Here is an 18,474-nt window from a genome sequence, read left to right as displayed (position 1 = left end):
ACCAGTAGATGGCAGTACAATGATGTTTGTTATAGCGTATTTAAAAATGATCATAACCAATGCAGTATTCTGTCAAAAAAGATCAGTGATGGACATTATTCATCCAAATTGTTATTATCGAATATTTGATTGTATTTTAATTACGTGCATATTATTCGCGTTTCTATTAAAATGTATAAGTTTTGGAATAAAACAATAATCGACGTATCTTTAATGATAATATCATTATTATTTGTTATCGATGTATCGTTGTATCAATTGTGAATGGTTGTTAAATCGTGTTTGTTTCAATAATAACTCTTACAGTTTAAATCTGTTTGAGATAATAATCAAAAAAAGTGATCATAGTAATTATGAGCGATGTTGAAAAACATTTTATTTGCACGTCACCAGGTTGCAATATGGTAAGTTGAATAAGAGAAAGTTGCATAAACAATTCTTATGTAAATGCTAAAAATAATTTGATCAATTCAATTTTCCTATTTTCTTTTTACACGTAACAACATATATTTGACATATATGTTTAATTTTAGAGTTTCACTGATGAAGATCATTTAGCAATACATAGAAAGAAACATGATATGGTGTTAAATCTTGAAAACAATGACAAAAATTCTGGATTTGTAGGTAAAGTTTGTATATTGTTATAAGATGAAGTACATTAAATTTACTTATTGGTTATACACATGTCGATGAACAATATTATAAACTAACATTAATGTGTAATATGCAGTTGATCAAACACCAACTCCAACAAGATTCATTCGTAATTGCGAAGAGGTTGGATTGTTTCAAGATTTACAAAATGTTAATCCTTTTGAAGAGACTTTTCGAAGAGCAGTTGAAGCAAGGAATACTGGAACACTTACGGTACCAGGAGAGGTAGAAACATTCATCAACTTTATGTTTTGAAATGTATACTTAATAACTTAATGAAAGTAACTTTTAGGTGGAAACAACCGACGACACATTGCACACACCTCACATATTTCCACATATCGCAGATGTATTGTCCGATGGTACTCATATTCTTTCCGAAACTAACCAAGAATGTTCTACTCCTATAACAGTAATAGGGGAGAAGCCTACGACAAGCAAAGACAAATCAACGGTGTCAACTCAAACATATTCAGATTTAAATCTACACTTAAACGAGTCTCATTTTATAAAGGAGAATACACTTGCGTCTTCCAAAACTACAGCTTTACATGCAGAAAGTATCGTATTGCAACATTTAAATGTGTCTGTTACTCCTAAAAGAGTAATGCAACAATCTTCTTCAAAATTGTAAGGAACGACGACACCTATTATTTCAATTTATTATATAATTTTGGATGGTAGCTATAAAATTAACTGTATGTAATAATTGTATAACATTTTATACAGATCTATTAACGGAGAAGAAGTTGAATTACTTTTGAAAACAGCGGATGGTAAATTGATGCAACTATCTGCTAATCCAATATACGAATCATCTTCTCAATCATCTAACAACGCATCTCCTTCTTCTCATGTTTCTACTATCGAACACACTAAACAACAAAATGTTCTGATGCGTTCAGAACTTCCACGAATCAATATTCCTATTTCGGAATCTAAAAAAGCTCTACCGTCCAAAATGACTTTTGCTAAAATGGTAAACTTAATTTGTTTATACAAAAAATATATTTATATATATAAATTATTAAAATAATGAAGTAAACAAAGTAGTATATATGTTTTACTTAATTATAGAAACTACAGCAAATTCTAACGAAAAAAGTAAACACTAAAACTGACAAATCTCCGGAAACAATTACAACTGTAAGAGACGATAATATCAGTCAACGACAATCTAAAGAAGAAAATTCCAAACAAAGTATCGATCAACATAGAAAAAAGGATCTTCTTGAACGTAATCGTGCAAGTTCAATGCGTGCTAGGGAAAAGCGCAAAGCATGGGTTCAGCATTTACAAAAAACTATGACCAAGGTTAATGAAACTAATTCCATTTTAGAATTGGAAGTTAAAGCTTTGCGCAATGAATTGACAAGATTGAAAACTTTGTTACTCGCTCACAAAGATTGTCCAGTTACTAAAGAAATGCAAAAAGGTATTGATATTATTAAACAAAAATTGTTCATTTCAATGATCAACACTGAAATGTGTTTTATATTTAACTTTTATTTATTAATTTAGGCAATGGCGTGGTACTAGGAACCAAAATAATATCTGTGAACAATGATTCGATTGATACAACAGCATCATCAACTAATAATCTTACAATAAAAACTTTGCCAACCATAGTTCCGGATTTGACAAATAAAAAATCCTTATCTACAAGTTGTATAAAAAATCCAATAATTTTACCCAAAATAATTGAACAACGACCTGTAACAATGACAACACCCACCATTATTTCAAATGGGACTATAGTCAAAAGTATACCTGGTATAGAATTAATCGAGGTAACACATTTCATGGCTGAAAAAGACAACGATGTTGTCAAACAACCGCAAATAATGATCGTACAAAATCCAACTATGAGATTGGACGAGGGATCACCGAAAAGAAAAATTATACGACTTAATCCTAATTACGAAATTAGACAGGTCTGGTCGAAAAGTACGACCACGTAAAAAAAAAAAAGATGTTAATTAAATTATAATAAGTCAATTGGTTTGGCCACGTTAAGTTTATTCATTTTCGTCAAATCATTATAGTCAAGGAACACATGGGAGGACACGGTTAGGTCAAATCAATGGGGATTACCCGTTTGAAAAACCGTGTGTTGTTAACTTCAGAGAGGTAGTAAAAAGAAACAGAACCCTACCCTCTTTGGTAGTATTGGATTAGATATTAGGTGTTCGTAGAATACAAAGAGACATATATTATTGTTATTACATATATTAATTGTTATTAACTAGTATCGAGATTTTTTTACTAATCATTAGTATATCAATTGTGCCTAAATTATTTTTTGTAAATATTTTTTATTAATGCATCATTTTAATATAGTTTAACAATTGTTAGTTTATATATCATTATACAAATTTTTCTTTAACGAAAAAGCTTTGTAGAAATTCTTGAGGCAATCATGAGAAGATAAAGACATATATATAAGTATTTTTGTACATGTTTATTTATTATAATAAAATGTTAGATATCAAACATTTATTTATCATACTAATCAAAATGTAAACCATTCATTATACAGAAACTTAGGTTAGCAAAAGAGCTTATTAAATATGTATAATAATTTTGATATATATACAATATGTTTAATTTTATATTTATATTATAATTTGATTTTTCAAATTTATTCGCCTATATGCGCACATTTTTTAATACTACAATGAACAAAGTACATTTTTTTTCTATCATCATTCATTTTCTCAGATGAATCTTCCCTTTTATTGTGGGACTGATAATATGAAAAAAAATATATAAATAATATTACTATTATACATGTTGTATTATTGCTATTTCATTTATGTTTCTTAACCGATACTAGTTTCTAACCCTTTTCTTCGTCTATCTTCTTCCGGGAACATATAACACGACGACGACGACGACGACGACGAAGACGACGGAAGACGCCATTTTAAACATCTATGGAATTTTCTTTCTCTTCATGGATGATTCTGTGACCCTCGGGCCCTTATCAGTTCTCCGTCCAGTCGTTTGACGGTTGTACACCGGACAGGAGAATGATAAGGGGCTTTGGGCACGCGTTTTAATTTCCGAAAGAACGTAGACACACTCAGAGAACAGGAAATAACCAAAAGTTTATTCTTTCATTGACGATGAACAATCATCATCGTCATCCATAGTCATCTCATCGTCATTCGTGGTTGCAAAAACCTGTACGAAAAAAGAAACGAGAATTAAAATCGAATAACAAATGTCATCCATAAAATCATTTAAAATAGTTCTATATATATATTTTGAAGAAGTAGTAGGGGTGGAGAGGAAGTTATCTTATCAAGGAATACTTTTTTTTCTGTATAAGTGCTATAGATTTGATTAATTTGGTTCTTTTTGAAATTTTAATACGATTTTAGCGTATATACAGTTTACTTTGAATAAGAAAGAGATATCTTATCAAGGGATTTTATTATGTATATTCGAATGACAATTTCCAAAAGGAACAAAATGACCTTCTTTCTTCTTCCTTTACCTCCACACACTCACGTACTCATACACATATAGGAACAAGCATGCATTAAATATACGTGACTCATATTACGAGTACAAGGAACCAACTGAAGAAAGAGAGACGTGGTTTTACCGTACACTATCGGCTACTTTGTAAATATTGTCAATGCCTTTTCTATATACAGATAAGACCTAATATAGTCGATAACAGTAAATAAGAGGCAAGTTAACAAACAAACAAAAATGTACGCGTGCACACTCAACTCGTATTTTTTATCATACAATTACAACCTAAAATGTAAATTCGTATTTTACAAAAAAAAAAAAAAAAACCCATTGTTAAACGAACAATGTTAATTTATCAGCCCTCCTTCATCATTTGAACAGATTTTTCTTTTACCTTTCTTCTTTATTCGTAATATATATATTTTTTTTTCTATTCAAAATCACATTTCTTTCTATCTTTTGAGAAAGATGTTGTATAGTTAGGTCGCAATGGGTCAGCCTGTATAAAAATAGAACGACGTCAGAGTGGTGCAGGTGCCCGAAAATTATACAGCCCTAGAAATACACTCACACACGCATACAACACACAGGAAACACGAATTTATGAAATGTATGAGAAAAATGTCTATACAAATCTAAAGAAAATTTATTGTTACTCAAACACACACACACACACACACACACAGAGCAAAATCTATACAACAATAGAACAGTGGTAACAAATACACCACCATCATCATCGTCATAGACCTATCATTGTCCTGTACGGAATATATATATCATCTAAAATGAAGAGATCGGTACAACGGGGTATTATTCAGCTTGTATCTTATCGGAAAGGACACTACTCTGGTTGGTGGTGGCGAACTGTTGCTGGCTTTCCGATAAAAGCGATTCGAAATTTCGGCTGACGTCATTCGCTCTCTCAGAGAAACACATCTCTGTCGAAAATCTATAATGAGTCATGCGAGTAGTAGTAGAACGATGACACGTATATATATATCTTCTCAGAAATTGACTGACCTTATTTGTATGACCACAAAATCATCCAAAATGGCGGATTTCAGTATTCGGGGAATCTCAACAACTTTGATCATTTTGGTTTCTTTCAAAAACACATTATTGATAATAAAATTAGTATAGTATCTATAGAAGAATACAAAATGAGGGAAAAGAAAGAATAAACAAAAAGATAATTTGTTCAATTGAAAAATATAAAAAACATGTACTCTCTTTAAGTTAGAAATTGTGAAAATTATTGTGTTTACAGAGAGAAATAAGAAAAAAAGTCCTATTTGGATGAGATAAAGCTACAAAAAGAGAAGGAGGGGGTTGGTGGTGGGTGAGTTTAGAGAAAGCCAAATCACCTATAGCAAAAGATCAGGAAAAGCGATTTCAAAGAGAATATTACAACTGTAAAGGATAGTAGTAGTAGTAGCGTTGAACGATACGATATCGGTACAAATGGTTTATTCGAAACAGTCCAGCAGTGTGCTCATTCAAATAGTTCAAAGAGTATACCAATGTTGATAGTGATAGTGGTAGTGGTGGTGGTGGTGATGGTAGTAGTATCATCATTCTCTTTCTATTTCTCCTTTACGGTCTTTTGGACAAGAGAACATCGCTTTTTACGAGATACGAACGATGAAGGGTCGGTGAGGGGATGTGGGGGATGGGGACAAGGGATTGGTTGATGGTAGAGATGGGGTACAACCTAGGTAGAGAAAATTCATTGTAGATCCCCGGTCAAACCCCAAAGAGAAAGAGAACTCGTATCTAACGATAGGACACACGCATATCCTACTACTACTACTACTACTACTAGTAGTAGATATATATATATATAGATACGCGAAATCGTCAAACGTTATAACAGAATGTATTTTTCGTCATATCGAATTTGAGTGATGAGAATGAGAAAAGTTTTTTCCTAGATATGTTGGATACCACCACCTCTATATGTACAAAAAAAAAAAAAAGAAAAAAAAAGGAATGGAGTTCCATTGAGTATATTGGAATTTAACATGACAGTTAATAATAATTGCAATAGTTATATAGAATGATATAAAAAAAAGAGATCATGTTATCGATATCAACACCAGTTACGTTTTATCTACCTATCGATAAACGTATAACATATATATATAGTACGTTAAAAATTGAGTTGATAATTTTACAATAAAAACGTATCAAATTACTTAACAAAAATAAAAATATAATGATGGAATATAAATTTATTAAATATCGTTATTTATTTGCACGATATTAAAAAGGTAAAATAATAAAAGCAAAAGAAGTGGTGGTATTGGAGAAAATAAAATTGAAAAGAACACGATGTGAAAAAGCGTTCTCCGATAAATAAATAAAAAAAGAAGAGAAAACAAAAAAAGGGGATGAATAAATAAATGAAAGTAAAAAATAAAAGGAAGAATAAGAATAAGAAGAAAGTATAGGTCTCATCGAAGGTATATATATAGTGGGTTGTGGATCGTGGGTTGGTTGGTTGTGTTGTTGTTGGTTCGTCGCGTCTTCCTAACGATGTTTCCGACGTAAACGTTTTCGTCCGGGGGGGTTGCTGGTAACCGGCTTATCTCCTTCTCAGAACCCGCCAAGAAGTTACCACCACCACCACCACACCACCACCACTACCAGCACCGTTACTAATACTACTAAAACCACACCATTTTCTACCCTTCTACCCTTCTTCTACCCTTTATCCCTTAACAACACATCACACTACTGCTGCTTTAGCTGCTGCACATTCTTTTGCTTTGCAATGGAAAGGTAAAAAAAACCATTGAAGAAAAGGTAGCAAAAGAAAAGAAAAGAAAAGAAAAAGAAAAAGATAGAAGATTCATGCACGAATAACTCACGTGTACCTCAACCCCTTTACACCCCTTACACCCCTTCGATATTTTACCACCCCTCTCACTCTCTCCCTCTTTTTTCTTAGATACACACATACATAGAAGACATACACACATATTAACACGTAAAATGTTTTTTCTCAATTTCCGTAAAAGAGAGAAGAAACAATCACACGTGTTTTCCTAATTCAAAGGAACGAGTTTTGTGCTGTGACTAGTGTACATCACACATACCTACACACACACATATATATATATATATATTCGCGATACGAACCTTCCTTATCTTCTCTCTCACTCTCCCTTTTCCTTTCTTGCACGTTCATTCTGTTCCCTTCTCTCTTTCTATTTTACTTATTTCACAGAGAGAGCCAATTTCCGTGGCAATACATCGAGAAAATGTTAGGCGAGGGAGACTACGAACCCACCACCACCACTACCACCATTACACCACTATTACTACTATACCACCATCACCATCGACCAAACTATATTTATACCCACCGTTCGAGAAAAGCCGCGTTTCAATCCACCCCTCCTCCTATCCTCCTCTTCCTCCTCCTCCATGTTCTTCTTCTACTTCTTCACCTTCTTCTTTTTCTCTCTTCTTTCAACGTCACCATTCTCGCGTTCTGCTTCACGATTTTGCACCGTGAAATTCTTCTTCTTTTCTTATTCTTCTCGTCTCGGGAAACATAGATCTGAAAAAGGTACAAACAAGAAGACCACACCATTTTTTCTACTGATTGTTGTTATTATTATTGATAGCGATTAATCTCTTAGACACGACGCACCATTATAGTGGCTTTGGAAGAATAATATAATCTTCTGTTTCTCTTATTCTTGTCTTTTGTAAACTAGGCCAAGTTTTATCATCTCATTTCGACATAGGTTTTATTATAAGCCTTCGGTTTTTAATGTTGGAAGTGTGACAGAAAAATGAGGAAATTAAATTAATACAAAAAAGAAGAAGAATAAAACAAATGACAACTTGAAATACAGGAAAAAGATTAGAGAATGTAAAAGGAAGTATATAAAATCTTAGAAAACAAAAAATAAAATAAAATAAAATATGGAGGAACAATAACCACGTGTAAGATTAGAAATGTTGTTTTATCTGATTACTGTAAACCATATATTCATGTAATAAACTAACCATAAGGAAAATTATTCTAATAAATTCGGTAAATGCTCGAGTAGGGTACACTACACTGAGAATGGTTGCACGAGACCGGATAAAAAAAGAGAACACAGTGATATTGAATAGAACTAGAATAAGAGAGTAAAGAAAGAAAGAAAGAAAGAAAGAAAGAAAGAAAGAAAGAGAGAGATGAAGGAAGCAAATACGCGAGGCGTTGGCCTTGAGACACACGTTCGTTCGTTCGTTCGTTCGCGTTTCTTCTCTCTTCCTTTTATTTTTACATTTGAGCCGAAACAAACGCCAATGAGGAAGAAGAAGAAGACGTGGGATTTGGCGTATTACAGTCTTTTTTTTTTTTGAAATACGAGAAATCGTTTAATTCATGAAATATTATACACATCAATGAAAAAAGTATGAAAGAAAGAACAATGAAATATCCGGAATTAGGTAATAAAATAATTATCAATGAAAAGAAGTTAAAATATTAAAATCTGTTTCGTATTCTTCACTTATATATATACACACACACACGTATGAATGTATGTTTCTTCTATCAATTTTACACAATAAAAAAAAATCAACACTAATTATAAAATAATTTAGAATCTTATTTAAAAAAAAAAAAAAAAGAAGCAAATTATATATTGCACGTTTTTACAAAATAATAGAAAGAAAAATAAAATATACCTGTTACTACTCGACGCACACATTTGTAAGAAAAATCTAACAATGATGACGATGATGATGAAGAAAAGAAGAAAAGAGTTTCAACAAAATAAAAATAATTATATTTAAAATTATTCTCTGAGAACGCGAATAAATCCAAATTTGTTTCGTGAACTTTCAAAGAAGAAGAAGAAGAAGAAGAAGAATATAAATATATATTTTTTTTTGTTCTATTTACTTACGAACAAAACTTTTCTTGAGTCACATGGTGTGCGCGCGCGAATACGAAAGCGCAACGAAGAGATAGAAAGAAATGAAGAAAATAAGTGAAAGAAAGAAAGAAAGAAAGAGAGAGATAGAAAAGAAGAGAAGAAGCCGGCACATCTATCGATCTTTTCTCGCCGAAAATACGCGACAATATAATACACCAATGACTAGCATTTATTTTACTCATTCTAATTTCCTTTAAAATATTTTTTTAAAGGTTAGAACTAATGCAATCAAAGCAATTTATATATTAAGCTAAAAACTTCTCTCTCTAGCTCTCTCTTTCTCTTCTTATCTTTTCTCATTGAAATGATTACACAACCGATATGAAACACAATGAAATAAAAAAAAAAAAAAAGATAAAATAACAAGCCGCGAAAGAATAAGGAAAGATTTTCATTCGAGATTCTATTTATTAATTAATTACTTACCGAATAGATACAATTGACTTTGATAAGTTGATTATATATATATATATATATATATATAAATTCGATTCAACGTTGAGACTACTATTTTATCGCGATTACGTAAGCACAAAATATATATCTATTATATTTCCTGATAGAATTAAAAAAAAAAAAAAAAGAAAAAGATTGTGAAGAAAAATATGAAAAATAGAAACAAGTTTTAAAATAGGGTAAAAGAGAGTTTAATTATATTATATATTCTTATTAGAAAAGAAATTTCTTATTTACGCGCTCGATCGCACAAGAGGAACAACACCACGCACAATCAACACACACTCAACGCGCAAAAGAAAAGAGAGCGGAATATTATTATTATTATATATCTCGTGACGATATAACCGGACATAAGAGAACAACAGGAAAATAAATTAAATTAGAAATGAAAATTTAAATAAAGTAACTTGATAACGTGGTTAGAAGATAGTAATAAGTAAATATAGAAAATAATTTGCAAGAGAAACAAAAATAAGAAAAAAGAAGTAAGTAAATTTAATAATGAACAAAAGAATAGAAAAAAAAAGAGTAAGTAAATTTAATAATAGACAAAAGAAAAGAAAAGAAAGAAAGAAAGGAAGGAAGGAAGGAAAAAAAATGAACTATAATACGTACAACGACGTTCAGCGCGCGACTGATTTCTTGCTTTGCGTTCGCTCACTGCTCAGCTTCAACGGCACTTCTTTCTGCGCCGTGTGCTTTCGTGATGGTGGGGAGGGTGTTAGTTTGTACCCCACACCCCACCACAAACCACCCCACCAATAGCAGCAACAGCAGCAGCATCGCCAGCGCGACTTGCGTGCCACCTATGCACCATTTACGCGCCATCTTTGAATTCTCTTCTTTACGTGTCCATCTTTTTCTCTGCATTATGCTTCTTTTTTCTTCCTAACGGTCTTTTCTTTCTCTCTCTCTCTCTTTCTTCTCTTCAATCCTCCCCTCCTCCTCAAAGCCATTTTTTTTTCCTTTTTATTTTTTCATCTTTTTCGTAAGAGGAGGTTATGTCTTCCCGAGCGTCCTTAACTCTACTGTGCTCTTTCTGGTTCATCTCCTGTAACAAGAACAAGAAAAGAAATATTAGAAAAAGAGAGAGAGGGGGTAAACAAACGAGAAACGGGACACGAATATAAAGAAAAGGGAAAAGGGACAAGGGAGGAGGTGGAGGAGAAGAAGAAGAAGAAGAAGAAGAAGAGTGCACAGGAACTTTAACGGCAGAGGAATTTCACGGACCCTTCTTCTCGTCGTTCCTTTCTCTCCTTTCTTACATTTTATTCTTACCCTTACTACCTTTTTCTATGCTACTACTACCCTAACCTACCTGACAAGCCCCCGTGTCCCAACCCTACTAGGTCCTTTCTTTCGTCCTTTTTCAACATTTCTTTTTCTTTTTATTCCTAACTATTGAGAGGAAACGTGGCGTGCATGTGTGCGTCTTGTAAAATATCCCCCACACCCCGGTTTATTATTATTCATCTTTATTATACAAAATATCCCTAGGTAATATTTTAATTATTGTTCGAACGAATTTGAACTAACTTAAAAATTTAATCACGATTCGTTTTATTCTTGGATGAAACAAAAGAATGGCGCAGAAATTTGTTCAAGTCAACAAAATTACTTTATTCTATGCAAGTGTATGTGTGTGTGTGTGTGTGTGTGAAATATTAATTTAAAAAAATGCTTCTTCACGAACGAAAATCAAACTTATTTCTTTCTAAGAAGATAAATAAAAAGGAAGAAAAAAAGCACAGGTAGAGGTATAAAAAATAAAAAATGAAAAAAGGTTTGGAAGGTTCTCTCTCTCTCTCTCTCTCTCTCTCTCATTGATCCTTTTTCCACAAACTAAAATATGACGAAGAAGAAACTTGGCAATCTTTATTCTCTCCAAGAGTAAAGAGGTTTTCCTTCGGCCCAGGAAGAGAAAGAGAGGGATGGGAGAAAAATTTATAAGACAATTTCGTAGAGTCAGAAGTAGAAGTAAAAGTAGAAGTAGAAGTAGACGAAGGATTCTCTATCTCTCTCTGCGTAAAAAGCTTAAAACATCTCACACCGAGGTAAAAAGTCAAACGAAAAGCTCCTCGTCGGAGTTGTTACCAACGCCTCGACTATGAAATGAGCGAAAGAGAAAAAAAGAGAGAGAGAGAGAGAGAGAGAGAGAGAGAGAGAGAGGAGGAGAGAAAAGGGAAAAGGCCGATATCAGAGGCAAAAGGGGGTGGTGATGGTGGTGGTGATGGTGGTGGTGGTCCTGGCGTTAGCACCAAATTAATTCCTTCAACGAAGAGAGCAAAAGAGGGGTGTGAGAGATGCGAGAGTATGGGGTAGGGTTGGGGGGAGATGGAAGATGGGGATGAGGGGGAAAATTCTCCATTACCGAGAAATAGAGTGAGTAGGGGGACACGAACACGTCCGTAAAGTGTGGAAGAACACCACCACCACCCCCGAGGTCCTTAAGAATTCTTCGCGTACGTTTGTCTCTTGCTAAAATTCTTACTCCTATCACTCCTCCCCTTTACTACCAACCCCTACTATCACTCTCTCTCTCTTTTTTTCTTTTTTCTTACGAATTACTTCACAGCTAGATAGCCTTACGATTTACGAGACGAAACGAATCCGTGTGTGTCTTCTCTGCTGTCTCTTTCGTTGTTAACAAAGTTTACGCGTTTTCTCGTTCGTTAAAATGTAAGAGAGAGAGAGAAAGAATAAAAAGAAAAATGTTGTGTAATTGATTTTAAAAATCATTCTAGTAATATCCAAATTCTCTTATTTTTTTTTTTTTTTTTTTTTTAGATTTTGACGAATAGAAAAATATTTTTGGTGAAAAAAAGACAAGAAAAATGTGAAATGAGAGAAGAAAGGAATATATTCGTCTCCACCCCCTCTCTCTTTCTTCCCATTTTGAAAAATTCGATGAATTCTTCTCTGATTTTTCAAACACGCTGTTGTGTTGTGTCATGGCATGATCGATTCCCCCCCCCCTCGCACCTCCGGTGGTGAATGCTGTTAAATTTTTAGGTCTATGCCCAAAGTTCTCTTCTTTCAGAACCATTTTCTTTGTCCCTTTTATTTGGTCCTTACTGCCACCACCACAGTTAGTTTCTGTAAGCAAAAGAAAAAGGAAATATTTTTGTTAGAATGAGATGACATAGGCAACGAAGAAGATGAAAAGAACAAAGAAATGGCAATAGTTGGGATGGTGGTATTGGTATATATAGTACGTGGATACATTTGAAATAAGATAGAAATTCCAGAATAATAGAAGGAGGGTGGTGGGGGATGGAATGAGAAGGAGGGGAATATAGCTTTCTCTCTCTTATACATTCACTCTTATAATAATTGCAATAGTGAGAGGTTTTTAATTTCGTACTAATAGCTCTTTCCATCGACTAAGTGAAAAGAAGTAAGAAAGGAAGGGAAATTATAATCCACGAGAAAGAAAAGAAGGTCGACCTTATTTTTCATTTCTTCTTCTTCTTTTTCTCTACCATCGATGGAAAGGATCTTATGTTAGAAAGAGACACACTCATTTTCGTATATATATATATTCTCTTTTCATAATCTCAAAGTTTGCATATAGGTACATTTATTATAAGGAAAAGTAGAAATAATTCTAGGAAGTAGTAATATCGAGAAATGAGGTTAGTTCATTGACTTTGAGAGGTGTGCTAGTCTTCAGATTACTATTATAATACTAAATAATAAATTAATTGGAGACAACTAAATTCAGCATATTTAATTTAAAGAAAATGAAAGCTTAAAATCATGAACAAATTTAAATTATTATTGTAATTATCAAATAATTATATAAAATATTATTTATTAAGTTGAAATTATATTTCGTTTAATTGTAAAATAAACTATGAGTTATAAAATGAAGAAGGTTTCACTCAACAAGACATCTTATCATGTTACATGAGAGTTATCTGTGTGTATGTATTAGTACATAACCTAACTATTGAAACAATTAAAAAAAAAAAAAAAAAGAGTAAACCAAATCAACTTGGCAGATATTATCTTCCTCATATAATTTCAATATTCCCTTTTCTCATTATCTTACAAAACGTAGTATTAATTAATCAATTTAGTTAATCATTCTCTCCTGTTAGGAATGAAGTAGAATATTAGGAGAGGTAGCTTTATAAATGCTACCCACTAGCCCAGCTAGTTTCCCTTTTCTCTCTTCACATCTCTTTCGGAATAATATACGAACCCATTTTCGTGGTGTAGGATAGAGAAAAGCGGGTCGCAGACAACATAGGAGAAGAGAGGGTCAAGGTTACTGTTTCCTACAGCAGTTTCCTCCCCATATAAAAGCCCTAACACACACGTGTTTCTTCTCTCTTTCGACCATATCCTATTTCTTTCTTTCTTTCTTTCTTTTTTGATTTATTTTCTTTCTCTCTTATTTCCTTTTTCTTCCAACCTCATTTTTTTCTTATCTCGTTTCTCCAGAAAAAAGCAAGCATGTTCAGGAAGAGTGTGTGCGAGAGAGAGAGAATAAAGCTGCTTTTTCATGGATACCATAACCCTCGACGACGAACCACTCCCCTTCCCCATCACCATCCTTTTCTATTTACACGAGCGTGCGATATTTTCTCCCTCTCACTCTTTTCTTGTCCTTTTTTTTTCTTTCTTTTTTTTTTTCTTTCTTTCTCCAGGGATTTCCCGATGACCCAACCCAGCTTTGATTATCCCATCCTGACAGGGACGAAAAGTTCGAACGGACATCCTGTGTAGATTTAATGGCGAGAACGAACGATGAGAGCTGTGTTTGATGCTTACCTAAACCCCCTCTACGAAACAGAGAGGACACTAGTATTTTTTTCTTTTTTTATACAAAATGGATATCTTTAACGTGGCTCGTTAAAACTTTTTCCTAAGAATACTTTTTCTTTTGTATACAAATAAAAAAAGAATGTATATATATATATATATAAATTATGTCTTGAAAATAAATTCTTCGGTTCTGATTATAGCAGTCTCTCTCATCGTTTGTGCTTTATATACACAAACTGTATATATATATATATATATAGTATCTTTCTTTCTTTATCTCAAGGGGAATAGGAATTTTGCAGCTAATGACGCGCGCGGATTTGGTAATCCCTAGACGACTATGACTACGAGGACGAGGACGAGAATGAGGACGAGGACAAGGACGAGAATGTTGCCGCCATTGCTCTGATTACGGCAAGAACCGAAGGAGAGATGATAACGATAATACCGATTTCCCAAGTCGATACACGTTAATGAGCACCTAGCCCTTTTCTTATAGCTTTTCGCACCATTGAAACGCTTTCGTCGTTTTATATTCAACAAGATACCAAACTTCGAGACCATTTACTTTCAAATTCACCTATTATATACATACATATATATATATTATATAAGATCAAAAAGAAACGAACGTAAATCAATGAGATTAGAAAAAAAATGCATTGAATTTCGATAGACAAATTGCAAAAAAAAAAAGAAAAGATCGTGGTGGCATCACCCAAACAAATTTAGTTGGAAAAGTAGAACAAGAAAAGAGAGAAAGGGTACGAAGGGAAAGAAAAATATTCGTAGTGGTGGAATTCGAAAGGGTCTGATATAATTCAAAGTCCTCGGAGTTGACGTATTTGTGCGTTATGTCAAAGTATATATAATACCATTCGTGAATGTAAAATACCATCCCCTATCCCAACAACCACCCTCATCCCTACCCCTTTTCCTATTCCTCTTTTTTCACTTTTCTACTCGTATCGTTTGTAGAGGGTGAGTTTTGGTTGAAGAAGTGGTGTTGGTGGTGGCCCATTGCCTCCTCCTCCTCCCCCTCCCTCCCTCCCTCCCTCCTAACAACTACGACAACCATGAGATGATCATAGTATTCGCATGAAATCATGCTCTCGTGTATTCGCGAAAGCAAACGCGATTCGACGACCCTTTTCACGTTTTTTATCTGATATGAAATACTATCGTGTGTGTGTGTGTGTGTGTGTGTATGTGTTTGATTCTCTCTCCTCCAATCAGCAGATTGAAATTATTGGCTCGGCCCGTTGCACATTACTGTCTCTCGTTAACAAGATATCGAACCACCTACTAGCATCTTCTTCTACCATTCCCTCATTTTTTTTTCTTTCTTCTTTTTTTTTTAGCATCCATTCGTTTCATTTATTATTCGTGACGATCGAGGCGACAGAAATTATATTTTCTTCTTTTTCATTGATTCCTGTCAAATTTAATTATTCACAGTATAGCTATGGAGGATAGAGGTAAGGAGTAACATCTCTTATGGGAGAAAATGTGAAAAAGTATCCAGCGTTTTCTATAAATAATAGTTCAAAAACCTTCTTAGAGTGGCACTGGTGTAGACAGAAGGTATGGTATGAATGTAGCAATTGTAAACGAATTGAAGTATGCCGAGTTATGTAATAATGTTGTAAATATAACCTTACTTGTAACAATTATTTCATTGTACAATTCTGTAATCGTCATTTCCAATTTGTCCTGGAAGACAGGACGAGCATCGTTACGAAGGATTCTTCTTTGGAAAAAGCTCTAGATAATAAATCGATTTTTTTTTTAGCTTTCTTCGCTTCTTCTTCTTCTTCCTCTTTTTTTTAATTATATTTCTCTCTCTCTCTCTCACACTTCTATCTCTTTTCTTTTTCTTTCCTTTTTTTACTTGCCCTTTCCATCGAGACAAATTAACGCTGGAGGCTTCCTCTATAGGTAGAGGGTTTTCCCTTTCCCTTCTTCCACTTTCACCTCCTCCTTCACTTCTTCCCCCTCTTCTTCCTTTTCTACCCCCACTTTTTACTCTTCCTCTTCTTTCTGCACCCTTTTCTCTTACTTGTACATTCTCTGGTCGAAATAACGTCACCACTTGGTTGCTTGCTTGCTTGCTTGCTTGCTTGCGTATAGCTACACACGAAAACGTTTCTAAGTAGTTTCGTTTGCCTGCTACTCAGAGTACGCGCTAATTAGCATAATTCGAAATACAAAATTGCGAAGTAGCTCAAAAGTGCCGGGTGAGGTTGCTTGACTTGGATTTAGAAAGAATCGCGAAAGAGACAAGAGTTAAAAGTAAAACGATGAAGTAACGAAAAATACAAAATCTACAAAATTACATTTTCTCTCTTCCTTTTTGTATCTTCTTAAGTTTTTCTTTTTTCATTATTTTCTTTTTTATTCTAATATTTTAAACAAGCCGAAAACAAATGCATACTTGCATATACATAAATGCATATATATTTAAAGTACACATCGTTTAAGTTCAATGAAAATTCATGAAACATGACCATTTATGATAAGTCGATTTTATTTTAATTATATTTATTTTTAATTAAAGACAAATTTAATTAAATGTAGCATTGAAATATGAAAAAATTATTATATACAATAATAATAATAATATTACTATTATCAGTTGATAATGTAGTTATACTCAACTCAATATAATATACTTGTGCATAAATACACATATATACATTTATATATATATATATATATATAAATAGATAATTTAGGTACATATATATACATGTATAAATAGATGAACGTCTGATTTAGTTATTTTTTCTTTTTATATAGCAAAAGCAGCTGCACGAAAAGACTTAAAAGATCGATCCGATAAGTATATATGTGTGTGCATGCTCTGCGCCGAGACACGTATGTATACACACGTATGAGAAAAATCCAGAGAGGGAAGGGTTTTACGTAACCACAAATGCGTATACGTTGGTCGGGAAAACGTTCAAAGGGGTCAACCGAGGTGACAAGACCCTGAAAAGGGGCCACGAAATGCTAATGAGCAAGCCATTGTATTCGAATGCGATATTACGATGTCACGGTTTGTGTCCTCACACTTTAAAACTCTTTGCATTCTCTTGTCGTATATTGCAATTGTAATCATTTTTTTCTTTTTCCCTTACTTTCCTTATTTTTTCTATCACATTTCACGAAAAAATAGAAAAAGTAAGGTTATGTCGTAATATAAATCTGAAAAAAACATGTCACGTGATATATCAAAATTATCGTATTGTAATACAGCGCCATCAATTGAAAATTTACAGAACCTAAGAGACTTAGATAAACTTTGAATAATAAATCCTTAAATTAGCAATAAAACAGTAAAAATAATCGCGATAAAAACTATCCTATATTCTAAATAGAAAAATATTACACAAAATAAAAATCATTTCATTTAAAACCGGTTGAATATAATTTAGGAGTTAATGATGGACAAACATTTTGACACTGAATTTTTCTATATAAAACACACATTAATAAAATATTTTTATTTATAAGTCACTTCCTATATGACTTGCGACCGATAAGGGTTTAATAGTATCGTAAACAAATAAAATAATCGATAATAAATTATATGGAAATATATAAATTAAAATTAATCGAAATAAAAATGAAAAACAATAGGACGGATTGTTTCAGATAATGGAAAAGTTAAAAGCACAATATAATGTTAGGAAAATACCAGAGGCAACAGGTAAACTTCGTGTCCGTTACTGACTGCTGTTCGCATAAGTTAACATCTAGACTAGAATCCGAGTAGGAATGCGATTACGTATGTAAATTCGTTTAATGAACCGAGAGACATAGTCACACGTCATTTCGACCCTTTCATTTTTACTCATAGGGGGGTCACAATGTGACCTTTTCTTCCTTTTAATATTTCGTTTATATTACCAACATAGGGAAACATTATTTCTTTCGTACAATAAATATTTTAATGGTTACCTTGAAACTTCATGTTCTTTGACTAACCTTCTCATTGTATATACAAAAATATAAAATGTAAAAATTATTCCGATTGATAAAATTCTAGTCACCTAATTAAAATTTCTTGACCTATTATGTTGTTTAATGCATATGCAAAAATACATGACGTTTGAATTTTCGTATGAAAGATAAAATAGAAAATAAAAAA

At 33.0% G+C, this 18,474-nt stretch overlaps 1 protein-coding gene and 1 long non-coding RNA gene across 13 annotated transcripts in view; one reads left to right on the top strand and one right to left on the bottom strand.

Annotated features, from left to right (window-relative positions):
- Positions 1–44: 44 nt before the first annotated feature.
- On the top strand, positions 45–2,830 carry Atf-2 (Activating transcription factor-2). Its single transcript, XM_015331949.2, has 7 exons — positions 45–404; positions 534–627; positions 734–882; positions 950–1,287; positions 1,387–1,636; positions 1,735–2,092; positions 2,179–2,830. The coding sequence occupies exons 1-7, from the start codon at positions 354–356 to the stop codon at positions 2,616–2,618; spliced, it is 1,680 nt and encodes a 559-aa protein (XP_015187435.1). The 5' UTR covers positions 45–353; the 3' UTR covers positions 2,619–2,830.
- Positions 2,831–3,595: 765 nt separating this feature from the next.
- The window catches only part of LOC107072204 (uncharacterized), a 65,905-nt gene continuing 51,026 nt past the window's right edge, over positions 3,596–18,474 (bottom strand). For 3 of the 12 annotated variants that reach the window (XR_016177227.1, XR_016177228.1, XR_016177226.1), the window contains 3 exons: positions 10,164–12,644; positions 7,515–7,711; positions 3,596–3,843 (listed from right to left, as the gene is read on the bottom strand). This is a non-coding gene — a long non-coding RNA (uncharacterized LOC107072204). The other 9 variants (XR_016177229.1, XR_001476557.2, XR_016177231.1 and 6 more) reach the window with 7 other exon arrangements.

This window comes from Polistes dominula, unplaced genomic scaffold (genome assembly GCF_049000335.1).
Source record: "Polistes dominula isolate Pdom_NZ unplaced genomic scaffold, Pdom_raw_medaka contig_83, whole genome shotgun sequence".
NCBI classification, from domain to species: Eukaryota; Metazoa; Arthropoda; class Insecta; order Hymenoptera; family Vespidae; genus Polistes; species Polistes dominula.
This window is presented reverse-complemented; position numbering and strand designations above follow the sequence as displayed.